Genomic DNA, 21,891 nt, shown 5'->3' with positions numbered 1-21,891 from the left:
TTATGCAGTGACAGTGTTTTTTAAATTGAATTCAATTGGAAATAAAATCAAAGGAATATTTTAATACAAATATTATATTAGGCAGAATTTCAATTCATGGTGCCATGACTTCCCAGTTTGCCATTTCAGGTCCCCTTCTAAAGTTTAGTCTCAAAGCAATAGTACATGGACCAATTAGCCCTACACATTTTTTTATAGCCCAGACACAAGGGGCTAAAATGCCTGTTTTTTTTTTTAATGCCTCTATTTGCAGCAATTTCAAGCAATGGCGGTGATTTGTGCACGCATATTTGGGCTGTAATGTGTAAAGCAAAATGCTTGAACTTGCCCTAAGACTATGCGTTAAAAGGGGTACCAGGAAAAATCCCTCAAATTGGCTGTTGACCACCTTAGGCTGGAATCTGGATTTGGAACGTTGTTTTGCCCCATCTGGGAGGAGCCCTGTAGTGCATGGATTCCACCAGGTTTTATAGAGTGGGGTTACAAAAGATTCTAGAAGGGCAGATGAGGGGCCCATTAGCAGAGCAGACAAGCAATAGTACAGAACCTTACATGACAGGGTTAGGCCAGCCAAACAGGTGAACCCAAGATCAGTGCCACAAAGTGGCAAACAAGAGTCATCTCTATACAGTGGGCTGGCAGACTTGCTTTCTCTGTATTTAATTAGAAGTATTTCCGATCACCATTTGAGCTTTGGAGCAGAACAAGCCAAGGCTGAAGTTCCAACCTAAGCTTCACTGAGCACTACTGACTGGCAGTTTGACACTAAGGAGCCCCATGCTGATCTCAAAGTTAACTTCCACAAGGGCCTTCAAGAAGAATGAGGCTGATCTCCTTTAAGATGTAAAACAGCCCTGTCCACAAATAGAAGAAAGTGCGTTTCTTCTTGAATGAACAATCAAGGCAGTTCAGAGGTTTCACTCAATCAGAAACTCCACTGCATGTTCCCCGTAAAAGAAGTTGATAGGCTAGTCAGCAGGCTGTAATAGCAAACTCGAGGTTGTAATGTGGCACTGCAGTAAGGAATCGGGCACACTATATAAATTGTCGGCAGTAGCATAACTGGATGGTACTGGGCCCCACAGCAAATTCAATTTAAGGTCCCAAGACATTGCAGATTTGACCATTTCTACTAAATTTCTCATTATTTCCTTAGGAAGGTACTATTGTACCACGTGTATATTTTTACACCTGAAACCTGAATAAGAGATATAAGTAATTGAGCAAAGTAACACTTGGTTGATATTGTATCCAGTGAAAGGGCGTTTTTGGCAACCCTGGTGTCCTGAAACCAACTAGCTAGTGGATCAGAAACCCTTACTGTTGTAAGGACTAATGATATAGGTGTCCATCATGTCACATGTTGATTATAATACTTATATTATACTACTATACTCTATTACAGTACTATAAATACTCTGAGTACTTTGTGCTGCAGTATTGGGGCCTGGTAAGATAGTAAAGCAATTAGCTATTCACAAAATGGTAACAACCATCTAGTAGGAGGGTAGCATTGTCATTATTATTCTTATAATACCCTACAATGTAGGTCTCTATAAAAAATATATTGCATAAAACAGCTCATATGTAAAACCCTGCTTCATGTAAATAAACCATTTTCATAATAATATACTTTTTTAGTAGTATGTGCCATTGGGTAATCATAAATAGAAAACTGCCATTTTAAGAAAAAAGGGCCACACCCTGGGATCCTACGATTCACGGTGCACACAAACATACCAAACATGAGCCAATTAACGGACAGAGTTGTGTCTTTTGCTTCCACACTTCTTCCTGTTACAGTTAGAGTTGTAGTATTTCTGGTCAGGTGATCTCTGAGGCAGCACAGAGACCATCATAAAATGGTGGTTCAAGGCAAGAGATGTAAAAGGGCAAGATTTACTTAAATATATATACCAGTTTAGTAAGATTCTTTTATATGCCACTTAATATGATATGAACTATCTGTTGCTTAAGTGTTCATTTTGGGGGTAAAGTTTTCTTGTTATTTTTGAAGAACAAACATATTCCGCAGCACTGTATAATAGCGGTAAACATACATATAAATTGGTAGTCTGTGAATTGATTTCATAAGTTATATAGCAAAATGTGTTGAATGGAAAATGCATTTGCTTCTATAAATAATACAAGGCTATGCAAATAACTGTCCAGGATCATATTTTAAAGTGCAAATACCACGGGCTTGCTAACATTTATATATTCTTAGATGGCATTCCAATAAATAAACAACATTTATTGAAATGAAAGCAAGCTTTGTTTCCATCTATGTCAGCATGTACTGCGTTTCATCCATGCTGAACTCAGAGATGACTTTAGGGGATCCAAGCAGCAGTTATAAGTAGAAGGACTGTGGGAAAGCTGAATAATGCAGGGTATATTCGCCTACTCTCCATGCTGTAAGCCCAGTAGCATTAGCCATGATTAAAGCAGTGCCTGTAGTGGCGGGTATAATATTGCAATCAGCACTTGCAGTGGCAAGAATAATAACACAGCAGCACATGGAGAAGCGGGTATAATAACAGAGCAGCACCTGTAGTGGCAGCTATAATAACAGAGCAGCACCTGTAGTGGCAGCTATAATAACAGAGCAGCACCTGTAGTGGCAGCTATAATAACAGAGCAGCACCTGTAGTGCCAGCTATAATAACAGAGCAGCACCTTAAGTGGCAGGTATAATAACAGAGCAGCACCTGTAGTGCCAGCTATAATAACAGAGCAGCACCTTAAGTGGCAGGTATAATAACTGAGCAGCACCTGTAGTGGCAGGTATAATAACAGAGCAGCACCTGTAGTGGCAGCTATAATAACAGAGCAGCACCTGTAGTGGCAGCTATAATAACAGAGCAGCACCTGTAGTGCCAGCTATAATAACAGAGCAGCACCTTAAGTGGCAGGTATAATAACAGAGCAGCACCTGTAGTGCCAGCTATAATAACAGAGCAGCACCTGTAGTGGCAGCTATAATAACAGAGCAGCACCTGTAGTGCCAGCTATAATAACAGAGCAGCACCTGTAGTGGCAGCTATAATAACAGAGCAGCACCTGTAGTGCCAGCTATAATAACAGAGCAGCACCTTAAGTGGCAGGTATAATAACTGAGCAGCACCTGTAGTGGCAGGTATAATAACACAGCAGCACTTGGAGAAGAAGGTATATTAACATAGCAGCACCTGTAGTCGCAGGTATAATAACACAGCAGCACCTGTAGTGGCAGGTGTAATAACACAGCAGCATCTGTAGTGGCAGCTATAATAACAGAGCAGCACCTGTAGTAGCAGCTATAATAACACAGCAGCAGCACCTGAAGTGGTGGGTATAATAACACAGCAACACCTGAAGTGGCGGGTATAATAACACAGCAGCACCTGGATAAGCAGATATAACACAGCAGCACCTGGAGAAGCAGGTATAATAACACAGCAACACCTGTAGTGGCGGGTATAATTACACAGCAGCACCTGGAGCAGCAGGTATAATAACACAGCAGCACTTGGAGAAGTAGGGTTTATATTATGCTTTATATTATATAACAGTTTCTATAGTAGCTGCTCAGTTAGTAGTGGGCATAATAGATGGCAAAAACTGTTTGTGTTTGTACCTAACCCTGCTAGGCCTCTACCTGTTAAAATTATGTGGGGTCATTTATTATTCCCAGGATGCTCTTGCATACGGCTCATTGGGTTTCCCTGTACCTCATTTCCCCTGGCATTTCCCAACCTAAGATAGTGGCTCCCTCTTCGATGCCTATGTGACAACCACCACCTGTCCCTAAATGTATTTGCTTTCTGAACGATTATTGCACATTGTTTTTGTAAATGATTCTCCATATCCTTTGATATCTATAAAACCAATAACACAGGTATGGGAACTGTTATTCAGAATGCTCAGAACCTGGGGTTTTCCTGATAAAGGGTCTTTCTGTAATTGTCGCCCAAGTTGGGCGACTATTGAAAATGCATCGCCGCGTGTGCATTAGCGCAGGCGATTTTGCGCTGTAGCCTATGGGGAAAAAACGCTGAGGCAGTTCGGGGAGACAGTTGCGCCAGGTGACAAAACCTCCTCGAATCTCCTTGTCTGGCCTTACCCTATAAGTCTTCTGAAAATCACATAAACGTTAAAGAAGGCCTGTAGGCTGTTTTTGTTTCCTATAAGGGTTAATTATATCTTAGTTGCGACCAAGTACAAGCTACTGATTTTAAAACAATTGGATTATTTGGATAAAATGGTGTCTATGGAAGATGGCCTTTCCAGAGCTTTCTGGATAACGGGTTTCCAGATAACAGATCCCATACCTGTAATTGAATTAACCATATAATCACGGCTAATACCAAAGGTGCATTATTGCTTCAGAAGGTAGAGCTGATGCCACTTGCTCATGCTACCAAATTGAGTGGTTGTGTTTGGTGGAATATTGTGCAGATGCCCTTGTTTCTTCTGAAAGGATCTACTGCTGAGCATTTATTATATCATTTGGTAAATTTATTATATACAGGTCCATTGTATATTTATGCATACTACTCATGTACAAGAGGTCTGTGCATTTTAAACCCAAATATCATATCTTGTATTTATGTTTATTTTTGTTTGTTTTGCCTTCTGGTGATAGCTATGGGCCCAGGAACAAGTCCAGTCATCAGCACTGCAGAACTTCGTATCTGAGAAGGAGCAGCAGATTATGAAAGGGGTGTTAAGCCGACTGAGTGGTATTAATGAGGAGTAAGTATGGCCTATTCAAGGAAAACCAACCACATTCAGGGAATGCCAGGTTTATTGAAACAGCCTTGGCTTGCAATCTGCTACGGGAAACCTATATTGTGGAGATGGAAGCACAAACTTTTTAGGGGAATGTAATAACATGCACACATTTACTGTGGGTTTAGATACACTTAGGGGCACATTTACTAAGGGTCGACTATCGAGGGTTAATTCGACCCTCTAAGTAAAATCCATCGACTTCGAATATCGAAGTCGAAGGATTTACCGCAAATACTTTGATCAATCGATCGAAGGAAAAATCGATCGAACGATTAAATCCTTCGAATCGAACGATATTAATCCATCGATCGAAGGATTTTCCTTTGATCAAAAAACCTTAGAAAAGTAATGGGGAAGGTCCCCATAGGCTAACATTGATGCTCGGTAGGTTTAAAGTGGCGAAGTATGTAGTCGAAGTTTTTTTTAAAGAGACAGTACTTCGACTATCGAATAGTCGAACGATTTTTAGTTTGAATCGTAGTCGAAGGTCGAAGTAGCCGATTCGATGGTCGAAGTACCTAAAAAAAAAACGTCGTTCTTTTTACTTTGAATCCTTCACTCGAGCTTAGTAAATGTGCCCCTTAGTATCCAATTAGCAGGGAGATTTACTGTGCAGTCACAGCAGTAAAAAACAAAGGGCACAGTGAGGCCCTGCTTGTTGTGAAATTGCAATATCAGTAAAACAGTTTATCCTCCTAAAGATTTATGAAGAATCATAAAAAAAAGTTTACTGGTGGGCCCAACATCTCCAATTTATCTTCCTAGTAAGGCATAAACAGCGGCATTCAAATAACTAAAAACTTGAAATAAAAAATCAAAACCAATTACAAATTGTGTCGGAATATCAATCTTTACATCACATTTAAAGTTTATTGGTGGTGGGCCCAACAACTCCAATTTATCTTCCTAGTAAGGCATAAACAGCGGCATTCAAATAACTCAAAAACTTGAAATAAAAAATCAAAACCAATTACAAATTGTGTCGGAATATCAATCTCTACATCACATTTAAAGTTTATTTAAAGGCAGACAACCCCTTTAAATATAAATACACAGCTGAAGAATTAATGACCTTTTGAAAGAAATTAAATGGAATTTATTAAACATAATTATAATAATATATTATGTCATGGCCCTTAAATTATCCCAGTATCCAGAAACAGAGCCATTCTTTCATAAACTCAGTGGTTGGCTGAGGGATGTCTGAGGGAATACCGTAATGTATCAGCAGTTGGAAGAGACAAGGGTGTGTATGCAATAGCAGGGAGCTGCAGGGGGTAACATGCATTATTATACAGGGGTTTTGCAGCTGGAGCAAAACGCAGCTGGAGCAAATGTATTCTGGCCTGCAATGGCTTAGCAGTATTCCTTTAAATGGAAAGTAGCATAGTGGTCTATTTAAATGGAGTGACATGGAGAGCAGTGGCGTAACTATAGAGGAAGGGGAGCTCCCCCTTCCCCAGCCACTTTTTTACCCGCAGCAGGAAAGCAGAGTTCTTTGGCATGGTGCAGGTGTTGGGGAGAGTCTGGGGGTGGGCAGAGGCAGGAGGATGGGGATCAAAGCGCTGGGCCCCTCTGAAGATTTTTTTGCAGGGGGCCCAGCACACTCTCTAGTTGCGCCACTGATGGAGAGACATGGAAGCCAAATGTCATATAAGCTTTGCTCCATCTATAAGCTTCCCTTCCCAACTGTCTCATAAGGGCAAAACTTGTTATGCAAATCTGTTAACTACTGCACCTCCAGTCATTTCACTCTGCTAATGACCCAAACAGGTCACTTCCCCTCATTTATACAATTTACTCATCTGTTGGCCTTACCTGAGCAGTGTGCAGCTTTTGGGGGGAGTTGTAGTCCCGCCACATGTGGAAAAAAACACAGGCTTCAGAAGTAACATAGTCATTTAGGTTGAAAAAAGACACACGTCCATCAAAGTCAACCTTTTAACTCTATTTTAACCTGCCTAACTGCCAGTTGATCCAGAGGAAGGCAAAAAAAACCCCATCTGAAGTCTCTCAAATTTGCCTCAGAGGGGGAAAAAGACAAACAAGGGAAAGTTTTGCTCACCACTATTTTTTAAAAACCATTAGGCGGGGGGTGCAATGAGGGTGTGACCACAAAATACATATAGTCAAATACAAGAGTCCTCTGCACTCAACCCATTATCAATATATTTGACAGAGACATTTTGTGCATACTGCTACTGAAAAATGCCTTACCCTTTAAACAACACAGGGATTGTTTGTCCATATATTGCAATATATTTAAGATGGCCAACTACGTCAAAGTCATCCCATATCTGGCCAGTCCTACGCTTAATTTTCATCTGATTCATTAAGAATTCAATTGCTTAATTATACATTTTACACAGGGACTACGTTTTACCTGCAACTTACTTGCTGCTTTCAAAGTAAAACTCCCAAACTTGGCTGCCCTTTTATTAGACACCAGTGGGATCACCTGACTATAGCTGGGAGGGGTGGGAGCTACAACATGGAGCTGGTCACTGCTCCTGTATAAACTATAACAAACAAGGGAAAGTTGTGCTCACCACTATTTTTAAAAAACCATTAGGCGGGGGTGCAATGAGGGTGTGACCACAAAATACATATAGTCAAATACAAGAGTCCTCTGCACTCAACCCATTATCAATATATTTAAGACAGAGACATTTTGTGCATACTGCTTAATACTGCTCATCTGATTCATTCTTAATGAATCAGATGAAAATTAAGCGTAGGACTGGCCAGATATGGGATGACTTTGACGTAGTTGGCCATCTTAAATATATTGTAATATATGGACAAACAATCCCTGTTTTGTTTCAAGGGTAAGGCATTTTTTAGTAGCAGTATGCACAAAATGTCTCTGTCTTAAATATATTGATAATGGGTTGAGTGCAGAGGACCTCTTGTAGTTGACTATATATATATATATATATATATATATATATATATATATATATATATATATATATATATATATATATATATATATATATATATATATATACAGTCTATAAGGTGATGGCACTCACAGGATTTGAACAATAAAGGCAAAAGGTGTTAGGTTTCGGTTCCTCACAGGAGTTCCGAAACCAAAACGTTAGATGAATAAACCTTTGTTTTTTTTTAACACCTTTTGCCTTTATTGTTCAAATCCTGTGAGTGACATCACCTTATAGACTGTATTTAATTTGCACTCATGCGCACCCAGGTTTCAATATCTTTCTCAGGGTGTGCGGCTTGTATATGCTGTTCTATAGATAGATATAGATATATATATATATATATATAGATTTATTTTAGCCCAGGTTTATTTTTAGCCCTTGCAGCATTGGCTGGCTAATGAGTGCAAGATAAAAGATCATTTAGCTGATCTCAGGGATGAGAAGTGACCTGTAGCCTCCATGGTAACCACCTTGGCTGAGATACGCAGAGCCGTCAGCGGGGGCTTCGTGCGCACACATTACTCACGCTGGCTCTTCCCTGGAAGGAAAGTTTTCCGAGGGAAATCTGCAGCTAGAGACTGTTTAGAGGCTATAGAAATCACTCTATTAAATAATTTTTCTTCTAAGTAAATGTATAGTAAAAGGGTATTTTGTAGCCACGTGGAAGAGGCGACAACAATATGAAATGACTCCCCTTTTGCTCTGAATGGGAAACTCAAGCAGACGCCAGTGCTGTCAAGTAACAGACATTTATCACTCAAAACCACGCACACAAACATGCTTACTTGTACTTTAACACTTCTTCCTGCTAGAGCCTGCATTATTTCCTGTCAGGTGATCAGTGAGTGATACACAAAACATCACAAAATGGAGGCTCAGTGGAAGAAAAATCTAAATGGACCATATATACTGATAAGAATATTCCAGTCATATAGTATTTGTTATGAATGTAGAGTTTCCCTTTAAGCCCCGACTGAAAGTGGAGAGAATGTTTTTTTCCCACTACATTTAAAGGGATTCTGTCCTGGGAAGACATGCATCAGTTAATAGTGCTGCTGCATCAGATTTTTTTATATTTTATTTGAAATCTGAAATGGTGCTAGACTTGCTGTTAGTTTCCCAGGTGCCCTCAGCCATGTGACTTGTGCTCTGATAAACTTTAGTCACTGCTTATTACTGAGCTGTAAATTGGACCCCCCCAGCAGTCCTTCAGCAGAACAATGGGAAGGTAACCAGATAACAGCTACCAGACACTTACATACTAAAAATGCTTCCATGCTGCATCTAGGTGGAGATATGAGATCAAAAAAATCCAAGTCCAGCTGACCCAATCTGCCAGTTACAGTGAGAAACATTTATCTGAAAGCAGTTCCATTGTGATGTGTTGGCTCATTATGAAAGCACAAGACCAGGCAAAATGACCTGAGATGGCTGCCTACACACCAATATTACAACTAGAAAAAATTAATGTAATGGTTCAAGAATAACATGTTATAAGGTAGAATGAATTACTTGCAATGTACACAGTATAATTTAGTAATAAAAACTATACCATTCTCTATCTATCTATCTATCTATCTATCTTCTCCCTGCTAAATAAACCCAATCCTTTAATAACAGGTATGGGATCTATTATACAGAAACCAGTTATCTATAAAGCTCTGAAATACAGAAATGCTAATTTAGAAAAACAATTTATTTGTGATCGATTTGCTATTTTTTTTTGTTTCTATAACAATAAGCAATTAACAGCACTTGATAATAACTAAACCATCTTGAAGTGAGTATTTTAGTATTGAAATATTTTTTTATTTATTGGCCAGATTATTAGGGATGGGTGAATTTTACCGGTTTTGCTTCGCCAAAAATTTGCTGCCGGCGAAATGTCCCCCCGACGCCCATTAAAGTCTATGGCCGAAAAAAAATATTTTGACGCACAGGCCTTAAAAGGCATGTAAAGTCTAAAATAGAATAATGTTAGAAATGCTGTATTTTGTATACTAAATATAAACATGAACTTACTGCACCACAAGCCTAATCAAACAAATAATTTATGCTTTTAAAGTTGGCTACAGGGGGTCACCATCTTGTAACTTTGTTATACATCTTTGCAAGACTAAGACTGTGCACATGCTCAGTGTGGTCTGGGCTGCTTAGGGATCGTCATAAACAAAGCTGATTGAGTTCTGCATGGCTGGGAAGTAAGGCGGGGGCTCCCCCTGCTGTTCATAAGTATGATTGTTTCCCTGCTCAGCAGTTAGGGACCATCTGACAATTCCTATCCACAGCAGTAAATGAAGAGAGAATTTCACTGCATACTGTCAGGTTTCTTATAAAAACGGTACACATTTTTTAATTAAAGTATATTGGAGATAGGTTTCTTTTTCATTAAAGAAAGTTAAAAAGGGGATTTTATTTTTTTGCCTTTATGTGCCCTTTAAAGGAGAACTTAAAAATGAATATGGCTAAAAATGCCATACTTTATATAATGCCCTTATTGCAACGGCCTAAAGTTTCAGTTTGTCAATAGCAGCAATGATCCAGGACTTCAAACTTGTCACAGGGGGTCCCCATCTTGGAAAGTGTCTGTGACACTCACATGCTCAGTGGGCTCTGAGCAGCTGTTGAGAAGCTAAGCTTAGGGGTCGTCACTAATTATCCAGCCGAAAATGAGGTTGGTCTGTAATATAAGCTGATGCTACAGGGCTGATTATTAAATTCTGATGCTAATTGCACTGGTTTCTGTGCTGCCATGTAGTAATTATGTGTATTAATTACTAATCAGCCTTATATTATGACATTTCTATTCTATGTGTACTGTATATTGTGAGTGGGTCCCTAAGCTCAGTAAGTGACAGCAGCACAGAGCATGTGCAGTGAATCAGCAGAAAAGAAGATGGGGAGCTACTGGGGCATCTTTGGAGACACAGATCTTTACTGCCAAAGGGCTGTGGTTGCCTTGGGCTGGTACAGAAGCACAAAACATCATGTACAACATTTCTAGCTACTTATTTAGTTAAGCTTTAGTTCTCTCTTAAATGAGTTAAGGTCTAAAGGTCTGTGTTGGAATCTCTAGCCTATCTCTCTATTGAGCTTTAGGGATGGGATTTTAAGTATACGGATGGGATTTTGTAACCACTAATTGGCAATCTGGTCCTAGCAGCAAATAGAGTAACTATAATATACATTACTCAGCCTCCATTATTATGCTCAGTCATAAAGGGACAAACTAATTGGTGTCCTTTTGTGACTAGAATCCTTGAGTTAAGTAATGAAGCATTATTGTATGTTTTATTGTCTGCCCACTTACAGTAGCTTATTTGCCATTCATCTTGGGATTTATATCTTTTCATTGACCTGTTTTATGGCCGAGGCTTCACTACACAATCCCATTAAGATAGAAGGTTTCATTTGCCTTGTGGAAGTTATATAGGGCTTATATTGGCTGGGTGAAGGTTTGGATTAAATTAAATGGTCAGGGATGTGTGGGCGAATGTAGTTATTCAGGACTACAACTCCCAGCATGCCCCTCTCGCTAGAGCCATAGCGCTTACCATTCCTGTCTGGAGGGGCTGCATTATGTGCACAGCTAACAGATTGCACTGTTTTTTTTTTTTCGTTTTGTTTCGTTCACTAAAAATGTACAAAAAACTCATACAGGTATGGTACCTGTTATCCAGAGAGTTCGGGGCCTGGGGCTTTCCGGATGAAATGGATCTTTCCATAATTTAAGTCTACTAGTGATGGGCGCATTTATTCTCCAGGCATGAATTTGCGGTGAATTTCCACACTTCGCTGCCGAATAAATTCTCAAAATCCGGCGACAATTTACCGCACGCCCATTGACTTTAATGCAATTGGATAAAATAGGCGCGCATCAAATTGTCACCGGCGTCTAAATTGTCGCCGCCTTCGATTGTGACGCCTGGCGTCAAAACTCATGTCTACTAGAAAATCATGTAAACATTAAATAAACCCAATAGGCTGGTTTTGCTGCCAATAAGGATTAATTATATCTTGTATGAGATCAAGTACAAGGTACTGTTTTATTATTAGGAAATCATTTTTAAAAATTTGGATTATTTGGATAAAATGGAGTCTATGGGAGACGGCCTTTTCGTAATTCAGAGCTTTTTTTTTTTTTTCAGGTTTCCAGATAACGGATCCCGTACCTGTACTAGAATAGTATATATGATTGATTGTTACTAACTGAATTCTTATGATTTCATTATTTTCTGTACAGATCCAGCAGAGCGGCAGCACAAAGGCACGATTTTTTCCTGCGCTGTGCTCTGCGCCCTTTAGCCCTTCGGAACATCGCCATGGCCACCCTCACCCAGATGCGAATGTCCAGGAAGAAAATTGTTCTGCAAGAATTAAAAGAGCACCATTCCCTGGAACGCTCGAAATCTCATTGTCAGGACGAGGAACAGTGGAAAATGCAAAATGAAATGGTAATGCAGCACATCACACTATGCTTTGCTACTGTTCTATAAGGTGCAAAATAATCCACCACATCAAAATTACTGTCACAAATCCGAACTGGATAAAAAAAGCCTTAAGATGTTGCTCCGCTTACAACTGGCCAGAGAAACATCCGATGATTCATCTATGTTCGGTAACTTTGTTTTCTGAGCAGGGCAACATCGTTGAACTTTCCTTTTTCACTAACTTAAATTTCTACTTACTGGGGGGTCATTTATAAAGTTTGCGCAGCGCGTATTTATTCACAAATGGCTGTACTGCACATGTTTTTTCCTGAACGCTAATAGATTGCACTGCTCTGCCCGTCTTTCTGTTTTTTTGCGAATTCGCATTGTGAATACATTTTCCCAAATGAGATGGGTGTTTGCGGGAGTGCGCCCACTGTGCGAGGTTGTTGTGCGTGAAAATAGCGTCGACAGTAGCTTAAATTTGAAATTTGCAAAACTGTTTTGCGAATATTTTCTCCGCCAGCAAAACTGTGGTGTAATTCAAATGCCATTTGCGATTTTTGACATATTTAAAAAGCTTTCATAGGCATTCGCATTGCTGAAAAAAATCGCAATATTGTTTGCACACTCTTATTCGGCTTTATAAATGTAACCAGGCGCAAGGCAAATATATTCACTGTGCGAACCACTCTGCCCTGCGCAAAGTTTATAAATGACCCCCATTGTGTCCAGTCTGCTGGAATGAACAGCAGGTGGCGCTCTTGTTTCAGATTCATTGTGAAAACTGCTATAACTTGAAAACGGAAAAGCACTTAAATAGCACTTTTACAATGAAATGTTTTGAGAGTTTACAGTTAAAGTTGTTGTTCTCCTTTGAGATAACTTTTAGTATGATGTAGAGAGTGATATTCTGAGACAATTTGTAATTGGTTTTCGTTTTTTATTATTTGTGGTCTTTGAGTTATTTAGCTTTTTATTCAGCAGCTCTCCAGTTTGTAGTTCCGGCATTCTGGTTGCTAGGGTCCAAATTACTCTAGTAACCATGCATTGAATAAGAGACTGGAATATCAATTGGAGAGATCCTAAATAGAAATATGAGTAATAGTAGTAATAACAATAAGGGATTATTTATGAAAGTCCGAATGCCAAAAACCCGGAAAATTTTAGTCTTTTTACTATAAAATCTGTATTTTTAGTGAAAAAAAACCTCAAATTTTTCAGGATTTATACCCTGAGAACGGAAAAAATGTTTGAATCTGAAAATCCAGCATCTGAGACCTGCCAAGGTTTTATATAAGTGAGGGATGCACCGAATCCACTATTTTGGATTGGGCCGAATCCCTGAATCCTTGGTAAAAGATTCGGCCGAATACCGAACTGAATCCGAATCTTAATTTGCACATGCAAATTAGGGGCAGAAAAGGAAAACGTCAAAAAAATTCTTCTTTTGTGAAGAAAAGTCGCGAGTTCACTACCCACCTCTAATTTAGTCCCGAAGATATCCTGATCTGCGCTGGGTTTTGTGCAAAAATCCGAAGATTTTGTGGTTTTCGGGCAAAAGTCCATAAAAACAGAAAAATTTGTACAATTCTAATTTTCAGATGATTTTCACTGTTTTTTTCGAGTTTTTTTTCTGAAATTAAATTTTTCATGAAATGGATTAATAAATAAGGAGAAATAACCTGTGCGGATTTGGTCGGAGTATAGTTTAGAAAATAATGAGATAAATTCGGATTTTGATAATAACCCCCTAAATGTGTAGCCTCACAGAGCATTTGCTTTTTAGATGGGGTCAGTGACCCCCATTTGCCTTCTTCTTCTTTGAAAGAAGAAGGCAAATAATCCTAAAACCATATATAAAGAGAAAATGAAAGCCAAGTGAGAAGTTTCTTAGAATTGGCCATTCTATAACATGCTAAAAGTTAACTTAAATGTGTACCACCCCTTTAATAGGCTTCTGATAAAACAGGAGTGAGAACTGAGCAGAGAAGCTTCAGAGGACGCTTCTATCCAGCAGCTCCCAGACAGAACAGCAGGGAGCGCTCATATGTTATCTTTAATGGTCAGATTCTATTTTTAAAATGTTTTGTCCTAAAAGGAAATCCATATTTTGGAAGAGGAAAGGAAGCTGGAAGCAGAGACCCTGCAGACTCGCACTGACTGTCAGCAGCAGCTCCTCTCAGACCTAACGGAGGCTTTGCATCTGATTGGGCAGCACATGCAGCGAGCCATTGGGCAGACTCTCATTCATTATGCACAGCAAGAGGCTGCTAAAAGCATGATGGAGGACAATGTTGACTTCAAGGTATAAAAGTTCATTCACCAAAGCATTTTACATTTTGGATGCATTTATTAACGTTTATTCAATTATCAGCTCTGTTTAAAGGAACAATAACACCAAAAATGAAAGTTTTTCAAAGTAGTTAAAATATAATGCAGTGTTGTGCTGCACTGATAAAACTGGTGTGTTTGCTTCAGAAACACTACTATAGTTTATATAAACAAGCTGCTGTGTAAACATGCGGGCAGCCATTCAAGCAGAAAAAGGAGAAAAGACACAGGTTACACAGCAGATAACAGATGGGCTCTATACTATACAATGGGATTCTACATAGTTTATCTGTTATCTACTGTGTATTCTGGACTTGAATGGCTGCCCCCATACATGCAAAGCAGTTTGTTTATATCAACTTTAGTAGAGTTTCTTCATCAGTGCAGGGCAACAGTACATTATATTGTCATTGCTGTAAAACCCTTTCACTTTTAGTTGTTACTGTTACTTTAAAGGATAAGTAAACCTTAAAAACAAAACACATGCTGGAAGTGACGCCACCTGGAATTATGGGAAAAAACACTGGCGCAAACACAGAAATGTGTTTGTGCTTGTAAATGAGCATTAATATTTTCCCAAGTTTGATATCACATAAGGATAGATTCCCCAGTATATTAACAGAGCGTGTGGTCAGTCCTTTATGTACTGTGTATATATATATATATATATATAACAAACAAGGGAAAGTTGTGCTCACCACTAGTTTTTAAAACCATTAGGCGGGGGTGCAATGAGGGTGTGACCACAAAATACATAAAGACAAATACAAGATTCCTCTGCACTCAACCCATTATCAATATATTTAAGACAGAGACATTTTGTGCATACTGCTACCGAAAAATGCCTTACCCTTTAAACAAAACAGGGATTGTTTGTCCATATATTGCAATATATTTAAGCTGGCCAACTACGTCAAAGTCATCCCATATCTGGCCAGTCCTACGCTCAATTTTCATTTGATTCATTAAGAATTCTATGGTTTCATTATACATTTTATAAAAGGGACGAATACGTTTTACCTGCAACTTACTAGCTGCTTTCAAAGTAAAACTCCCAAACTTGGCTGCCCTTTTATTAGACACCAGTGGGATCACCTGACTATAGTTGGAGGGGGTGGGAGCTACAACATGGAGCTGGTCACTGCTCTTGTAGAACTATAACAAACAAGGGAAAGTTGTGCTCACCACTAGTTTTTAAAATCATTAGGCGGGGGTGCAATGAGGGTGTGACCACAAAATACATATAGACAAATACAAGATTCCTCTGCACTCAACCCATTATCAATATATTTAAGACAGAGACATTTGTGCATACTGCTACTGAAAAATGCCTTACCCTTTAAACAAAACAGGGATTGTTTGTCCATATATTGCAATATATTTAAGCAAATCAGGTAGCGCACTCCTGGGATTTTTCAAAGCAATAAAGTATTTATTCCATTATGGCAAGAATAATGGCATAAAGACTTTATTGGTTTAAAAAATCCCAGGAGTGCGCTACCTGATTTGTTTGTATATGAATAATCCCAGGAGCAGCACCCGGGTATTACAGTGTATCAGCGAGATATTCATTGGAGTGCGCATCTTTGTGATATTTATACATATACATTTTAAATATGTGCAGCTTTATATTTTTTACACCAATTTGTTGCAGGACAGAAATATATATATATTATTAGGGATGCACCGAATACACTATTTTGGATTCGGCCGAACCCCTGAATTCTTCTTGAAAGACCGAATACTGAACCGAAACCTAATTTGCATATGCAAATTAGGGGAGGGAATGGGAAAAAATTTTTTACTTCCGTGCTTTGTGACAAAAAGTCACGTGATTTCCCGCCCACCCCTAATTTGCATATGCAAATTAGGATTTGGATTCGGTTCAGCCGGGCAGAAGGATTCGGTGCATCCCTAATATATATATATAGGGATGCACCTAATCCAGGATTCGGTTCGGGATTCGGCCAGGATTCGGCCGTTTTCATGTCCGTAAGACTGCTGCACACACTTTAAAGGGGATAATGCCCTGGTGCAAACAGAAATAATATATAAAGTTTGAAGAAATGCTGTTGCACTCTAGGGACTTTTTAAAAAGTAAAAAAACTTTATTAGTATCGAGGTTTCGTTTTTCTAGGGTTCGCCCCCATAGAGTGCAACAGCATTTCTGCAAACTTATATATATATATATATATATATATATATATATAGGGAATAAAGTACCCCTTTTTAAAATATAAGGATATTATAAGTTACCGAGGAGTTTCATGACCATATAAAAGTACGAGGCTGAAGGCCGAGTGTTTTTATACAGGGCATGAAACTCCGAGGTTACTTCTAATATCCTCATATTTTGCAACAGGGGGTACTTTATTTATTATAATACACAAGTTTTAGTGAGTCATGTGACAGAAATGACATCAGAACTCACCGTTTATAACTGATGACATCAGAACTCACCGTTTATAAGGATATAATTTACAAGATATTCATGGCTTTTGTGTATTATATATACACACGCACACACACACACGCACACACACACACAGGTATATATATATATATATACACACACACACGCACACACAGAGGTGTGTATATATATATATATATATATATATATACACACACACACACACAAAGGTATGGGTATTGTTGCATTCCCTTTTGAGTTTTTCCTTTATTTTGGCAGTTACCTGAACTAGTAAGTTGCATTTCTGCCTCCATGTCACACATTTTCCTTATTCTATAGGTGGAGAACAAATGTATCTTTGTAAAAATATGTTCAGCACCATCATACTGCCTAATTATCTGTTCACCTGCCTCCATGTCTGACTGATTCCATTCCCCGAGCCAGTGGTGAATATCACAAATGCAGAAATCCCTCAGACCCCTTCTCACTGCACTGTCCCATTATATATGAGGCTTCCGTCCCTGTGTAGGTGGAACATCGGCCAGATGGAGCTTTTGTGCTTCGGAGGAGAACTAAATTCAATTTGTTTTCCTCGCAGCAGTTTAAAGTGAATTTTCTTTGTAACCTTTGTGCCCTATTAGTGCAGGAAATGTGTGTCGTCGTCCCCCTTTTTATTGGATTATTGTCAATAATAGGAACGTCTGGTGGAAGCGGCAGTGGAGAGCGTGTATGTGAGCAGGAACAGTGTGGAGAAGCTACTGCAGCGATATAACCAAACCATTGAACAGATCCTGGATGAGTTTGAAGTGGGAAAGGAGCATCAGCTGAAGATGGTTAAAGGTTTGTTTGTTTTTAGATATATTAAATTATATTTAAAGGAATAGGAAACACAAAGCCACATGTTGTGCCAGTTTGGTTGGTACATCCCAACTTGCCTGGGGTACCCAAGCCAACTCCAGCCCAGTGGTACCCTGTCAGGGTGGGAAGACAGAGCCCAGGAGCATTCCTGCTTTCTTCTTCCATAGGCTCGGCCACAAATAAACACAGTTCTCTCAGGATCGTGCCCCCTCCAACCCAGTGTGACTTGACACAACTAAAGCCATGATGGAGTGTTGGCTGTGGCAAAAAACACTGGTGACGGATTCAGGACACTTTATTACAAGAAAATAGATTGTGTCCACTGATACTATTACTTTTCATAGAAATCTATTAGTACTTGTATGGGACCTGTTATCCAGAATGCTCAGGCCTGGGATTTTCCAGATAAGGCATCGTTCGGTAATTTAGATCTCCGTACCTTAAAGGACAAGGAAAGTTAAAATTAAGAAGTAGCTAGAAATTTTGTACATTATGTTTTGTGCTTCTGTACCAGCCCAAGGCAACCACAGCCCTTTATCAGTAAAGATCTGTATCTCCAAAGATGCCCCAGTAGCTCCCCATCTTCTTTTCTGCTGATTCACTGCACATGCTCTGTGCTGCTGTCACTTACTGAGCTTAGGGACCCACTCACAATATACAGTACACATAGAATAGAAATGTCACAATATAAAGCTGATTAGTAATTAATACAGATAATTACTACATGGCAGCACAGAAACTAGTGCAATTAACATCAGAATTTAATAATCAGCCCTGTAGCATCAGCTTATATTACAGACCAACCTCATTTTCTGCTGGATAATTAGTGACGAGCCCTAAGCTTAGCTTCTCAACAGCTGCTCAGAGCCCACTGAGCATGTGAGTGTCACAGACACTTTCCAAGATGGTGACCCCCTGTGACAAGTTTGAAGTCCTGGATCATTGCTGCTATTGTCAAGGTGAAACTTTAGGCTGGTGCAATAGATTTTTAGTTATTAATAGGTTTTATTTTTAAATTACACTGTTTACACTGCAGATAATTCAGTATATCGTACAATTTAATTCCTGAACCAATAAGTGTATTTTGTTTTAGTTTTGCCTGGTTATGTTCTTTCAGAAAGAGCCAGTGCTGCACTATGGAACTGTTTTCTGACAAACTACTCAATGTAACTGAAGGTGTTGTAGTGTGACCTGGATTTTTCTATTGAGTACTGTTCTTAAATCTACCTGGGAGCTGTTATCTTGTGTCAGGGAGCTGCTATCTGGTTGCCTTCCCATTGTTCTTTTGTTAGGCTGCTGGGGGGTGGTGATATCACTCAAATTTGCAGTACAGCAGTAAAGAGTGACTGACGTTTGTCAGAGCACAAGTCACATGAGTGGGGGCTCCTGGGAGCCCCATGTCAGATTTGAAAATTGAATATAAAAAAATCTGTTTGCTCTTTTGAAAATGGATTTCAATGCAGAATTCTGCTGGAGCAGCACTATTAACTGATGCCTTTTGAAAAAAAACATGTTTTTCCATGACAGTATCCCTTTAAGTCTACTAAATAATCATGCAAACATTAAATCAACCCAATCGGCTGGTTCTGCTTCCATTAAGGATTAATTATATAGTTGGGATCAAGTATAAGCTATTGATTTATTATTACAGAGAAAAAGGAAATAATTATAAAAAAATGTTATTTGATTAAAATAAAGTCTATGGGAGATGGCCTTCCTGTAATTCAGGGCTTTCTGGATAACGGATCACTTAACAGCGCGGTTTTTCCTAATAGTTTTGACTAATCTTTCACCATTCACAATTGAAATTTGATGTTTTCCCAGATAAACTGACAAAGGAGAAACAGAAAATCGAGAAGAAATCACTGAAAGATGAACTTTGTTCGCAACCAACTTATTCGGATCTTCTCAAAAGGTGCGAGTGCTCCTTCTTCTTCTCTTCTGTAAGGGTGGGGGGTAACCAGAATCTCTCCAGAGTCACAACACCCACCAATAGCCTTTGCTAAGTTGTAATTTAACTGCCTCAGATGGACTTGCAGTTATCCACGGCTGCTTTGGATCAGCTTTTAGACTGTTTAGGATCACACTTATTTTTCAATCTAACTTTCTAGGCACCTGTAGCTTTAGGGGTGAATAGGTCCCGCACTTTTGTCTGCAGCCTGGGTGCTCCATAAAACAATTAAAGTGCCCATTCGCAGGACTTGGAACGTTATTAGGTAGACGGCAATCCGGCATAGACAAGTTACTATAGATTTTTATATATTCCTTGCCAATGCTGCAGCCTCTGGCAAAGCCTCTTTTTTTTTTTTTGTTCAAAAACGAAATCTTTTGACTTTTTTCTGACTTACAAGCCATTAAAGGGAAAGTAATGAATACAGCAAAACTTGTTACATAGCGCTGTGCCTTCAAACGCTCTACTGAACTGCACCCTGTTGTAGCTTGCCTAGCAGAATGATAATTAATACAGCTCAGTGGAATTTACTTTTTGTATTTTTCTATTTAGATTTTTTCTCCAGCAAAACCAGTTGCTTGAGAAATGTCATGTCTATCAGCAGATCCGCTTGGACTCAGTAAGGCAAAGAAAATCAGTGCTGCACCAGCTGAAGGGAGACCTGGAGAACAAGCTGAAGGTAATGACATACTGGGGCCCATGTACATTGATTTTGTGAAGCAAATTGCTCCTGGTTGTCTTTTAACTACTTGTTTTTTTAGATCAATTTTTAATAATTTGTGTATTTTAATGTACAGCATTTTAACTATACTATATGACTATAAAATATGTACCCAGGCTGAAGCATTAACATAAATAGGTGCGTGATATTTCTTATACTTGCCAACGGCATCAACCAGAATTTATATTCGGTCACTCTATGGGTTCCATTGCCATCTTGTGGGGATATGTGGAACTGATTTTGTTGCAAGACCAAATTTGAGATCACAATTAATACACATTTATTACTGATCACATTATTACAAGGGTTTTAAATCTGTGGTTGTAGGTAGAATGGAACCCAGGCAAATATTTATTTTTTTTTTGTCTTGTTTTGCACATGCAGTTAAAACAGTTTCTTTTTTTAATGTTTTGTGCAGGGCTGGGCTTTCGAGTGATAAATTAAACTCCTATATAAAATTATCATTTACAATGACTCCCATGAACAAGGCTTATTCAAAACACAGCAGGCAAAGTTCCTGGTACAAAGAGAAGCCCATTAAAGCTGGAAGTAGAGAAGTGTAGGCCGGTGGCAATGGTGGAAGGCTGGGGCCAAAATCTAAAATCTTAGAGGAAAAGTAAATATGTAATATTTATGTACCATACAAGCACATACCAGGGCATGTAAAGTCTCAAATAGAATAAGGATAGAAATGGTGTATTTTGTATACTAAATATAAACATGAACTTTCTGCACCACAAGACTAATCAAACAAATAATTTATGCTTTCAAAGTTGGCTACAGGGGGTCACCATCTTGTAACTTTGTTAAACATCTTTGCAAGACTAAGACTGTGCACATGCTCAGTGTGGTCTGGGCTGCTTAGGGATCGTCATAAACAAAGCTGCTTGAGTTCTGCATGGCTGGGAAGTAAGGTGGGGGCTCCCCCTGCTGTTCATAAGTATGATTGTTTCCCTGCTCAGCAGTTAGGGACCGTCTGACAATTCCTATCCACAGCAGTAAATGAAGGGAGAATTTCACTGCATACAGTCAGGTTTCTTATAAAAACTGTAGACATTTTTTAATTAAAGTATATTGGAGATAGGATTCTTTTTCATTAAAAAATGGGATTTTATTTTTTTTCCTTTACATGCCCTTTAATCCCACCTCCAATATCAAGTCAGATACCCCTGTGCATGTGCTGTGGTTTTTATCAAATATCCAGTTTTTAGTTCTCTTGTGACTAGGGTTGCCACCTTTTCTGGAAAAAAATACTGGCCTTCCTATATATTTATCTCTTTTCCCTATTAATAACATTGAGATCAACCATCATTTTTACCGGCCAGGCCTGTAAAATACCAGCCAGGTGGCAACCATACTTTGGGCCCCCATCAGGTTCAGAGCCTCTCTAACCCCTCCTCTTAAAGGGGGGAAGTTAATTGTAAATGTAATTGTCATTGTTCCTTCCTGCAATGCTGGTT

General features: G+C 39.0%; 1 protein-coding gene across 1 annotated transcript in view; it reads left to right on the top strand.

The window, feature by feature from the left end:
- Positions 1-21,891, top strand: part of evc.L (EvC ciliary complex subunit 1 L homeolog) — a 65,783-nt gene that overhangs the window by 38,514 nt on the left and 5,378 nt on the right. The window contains exons 13-18 of the mRNA XM_018228579.2: positions 4,628-4,737; positions 11,968-12,178; positions 14,256-14,462; positions 17,597-17,741; positions 19,584-19,674; positions 20,263-20,389. Of these exons, the coding sequence (XP_018084068.1) occupies positions 4,628-4,737; positions 11,968-12,178; positions 14,256-14,462; positions 17,597-17,741; positions 19,584-19,674; positions 20,263-20,389 (891 nt within the window). The remainder of the gene's footprint in view (positions 1-4,627; positions 4,738-11,967; positions 12,179-14,255; positions 14,463-17,596; positions 17,742-19,583; positions 19,675-20,262; positions 20,390-21,891) is intronic.

The sequence above is a fragment of the Xenopus laevis genome, chromosome 1L (assembly GCF_017654675.1).
Source record: "Xenopus laevis strain J_2021 chromosome 1L, Xenopus_laevis_v10.1, whole genome shotgun sequence".
NCBI classification, from domain to species: Eukaryota; Metazoa; Chordata; class Amphibia; order Anura; family Pipidae; genus Xenopus; species Xenopus laevis.
This window is presented reverse-complemented; position numbering and strand designations above follow the sequence as displayed.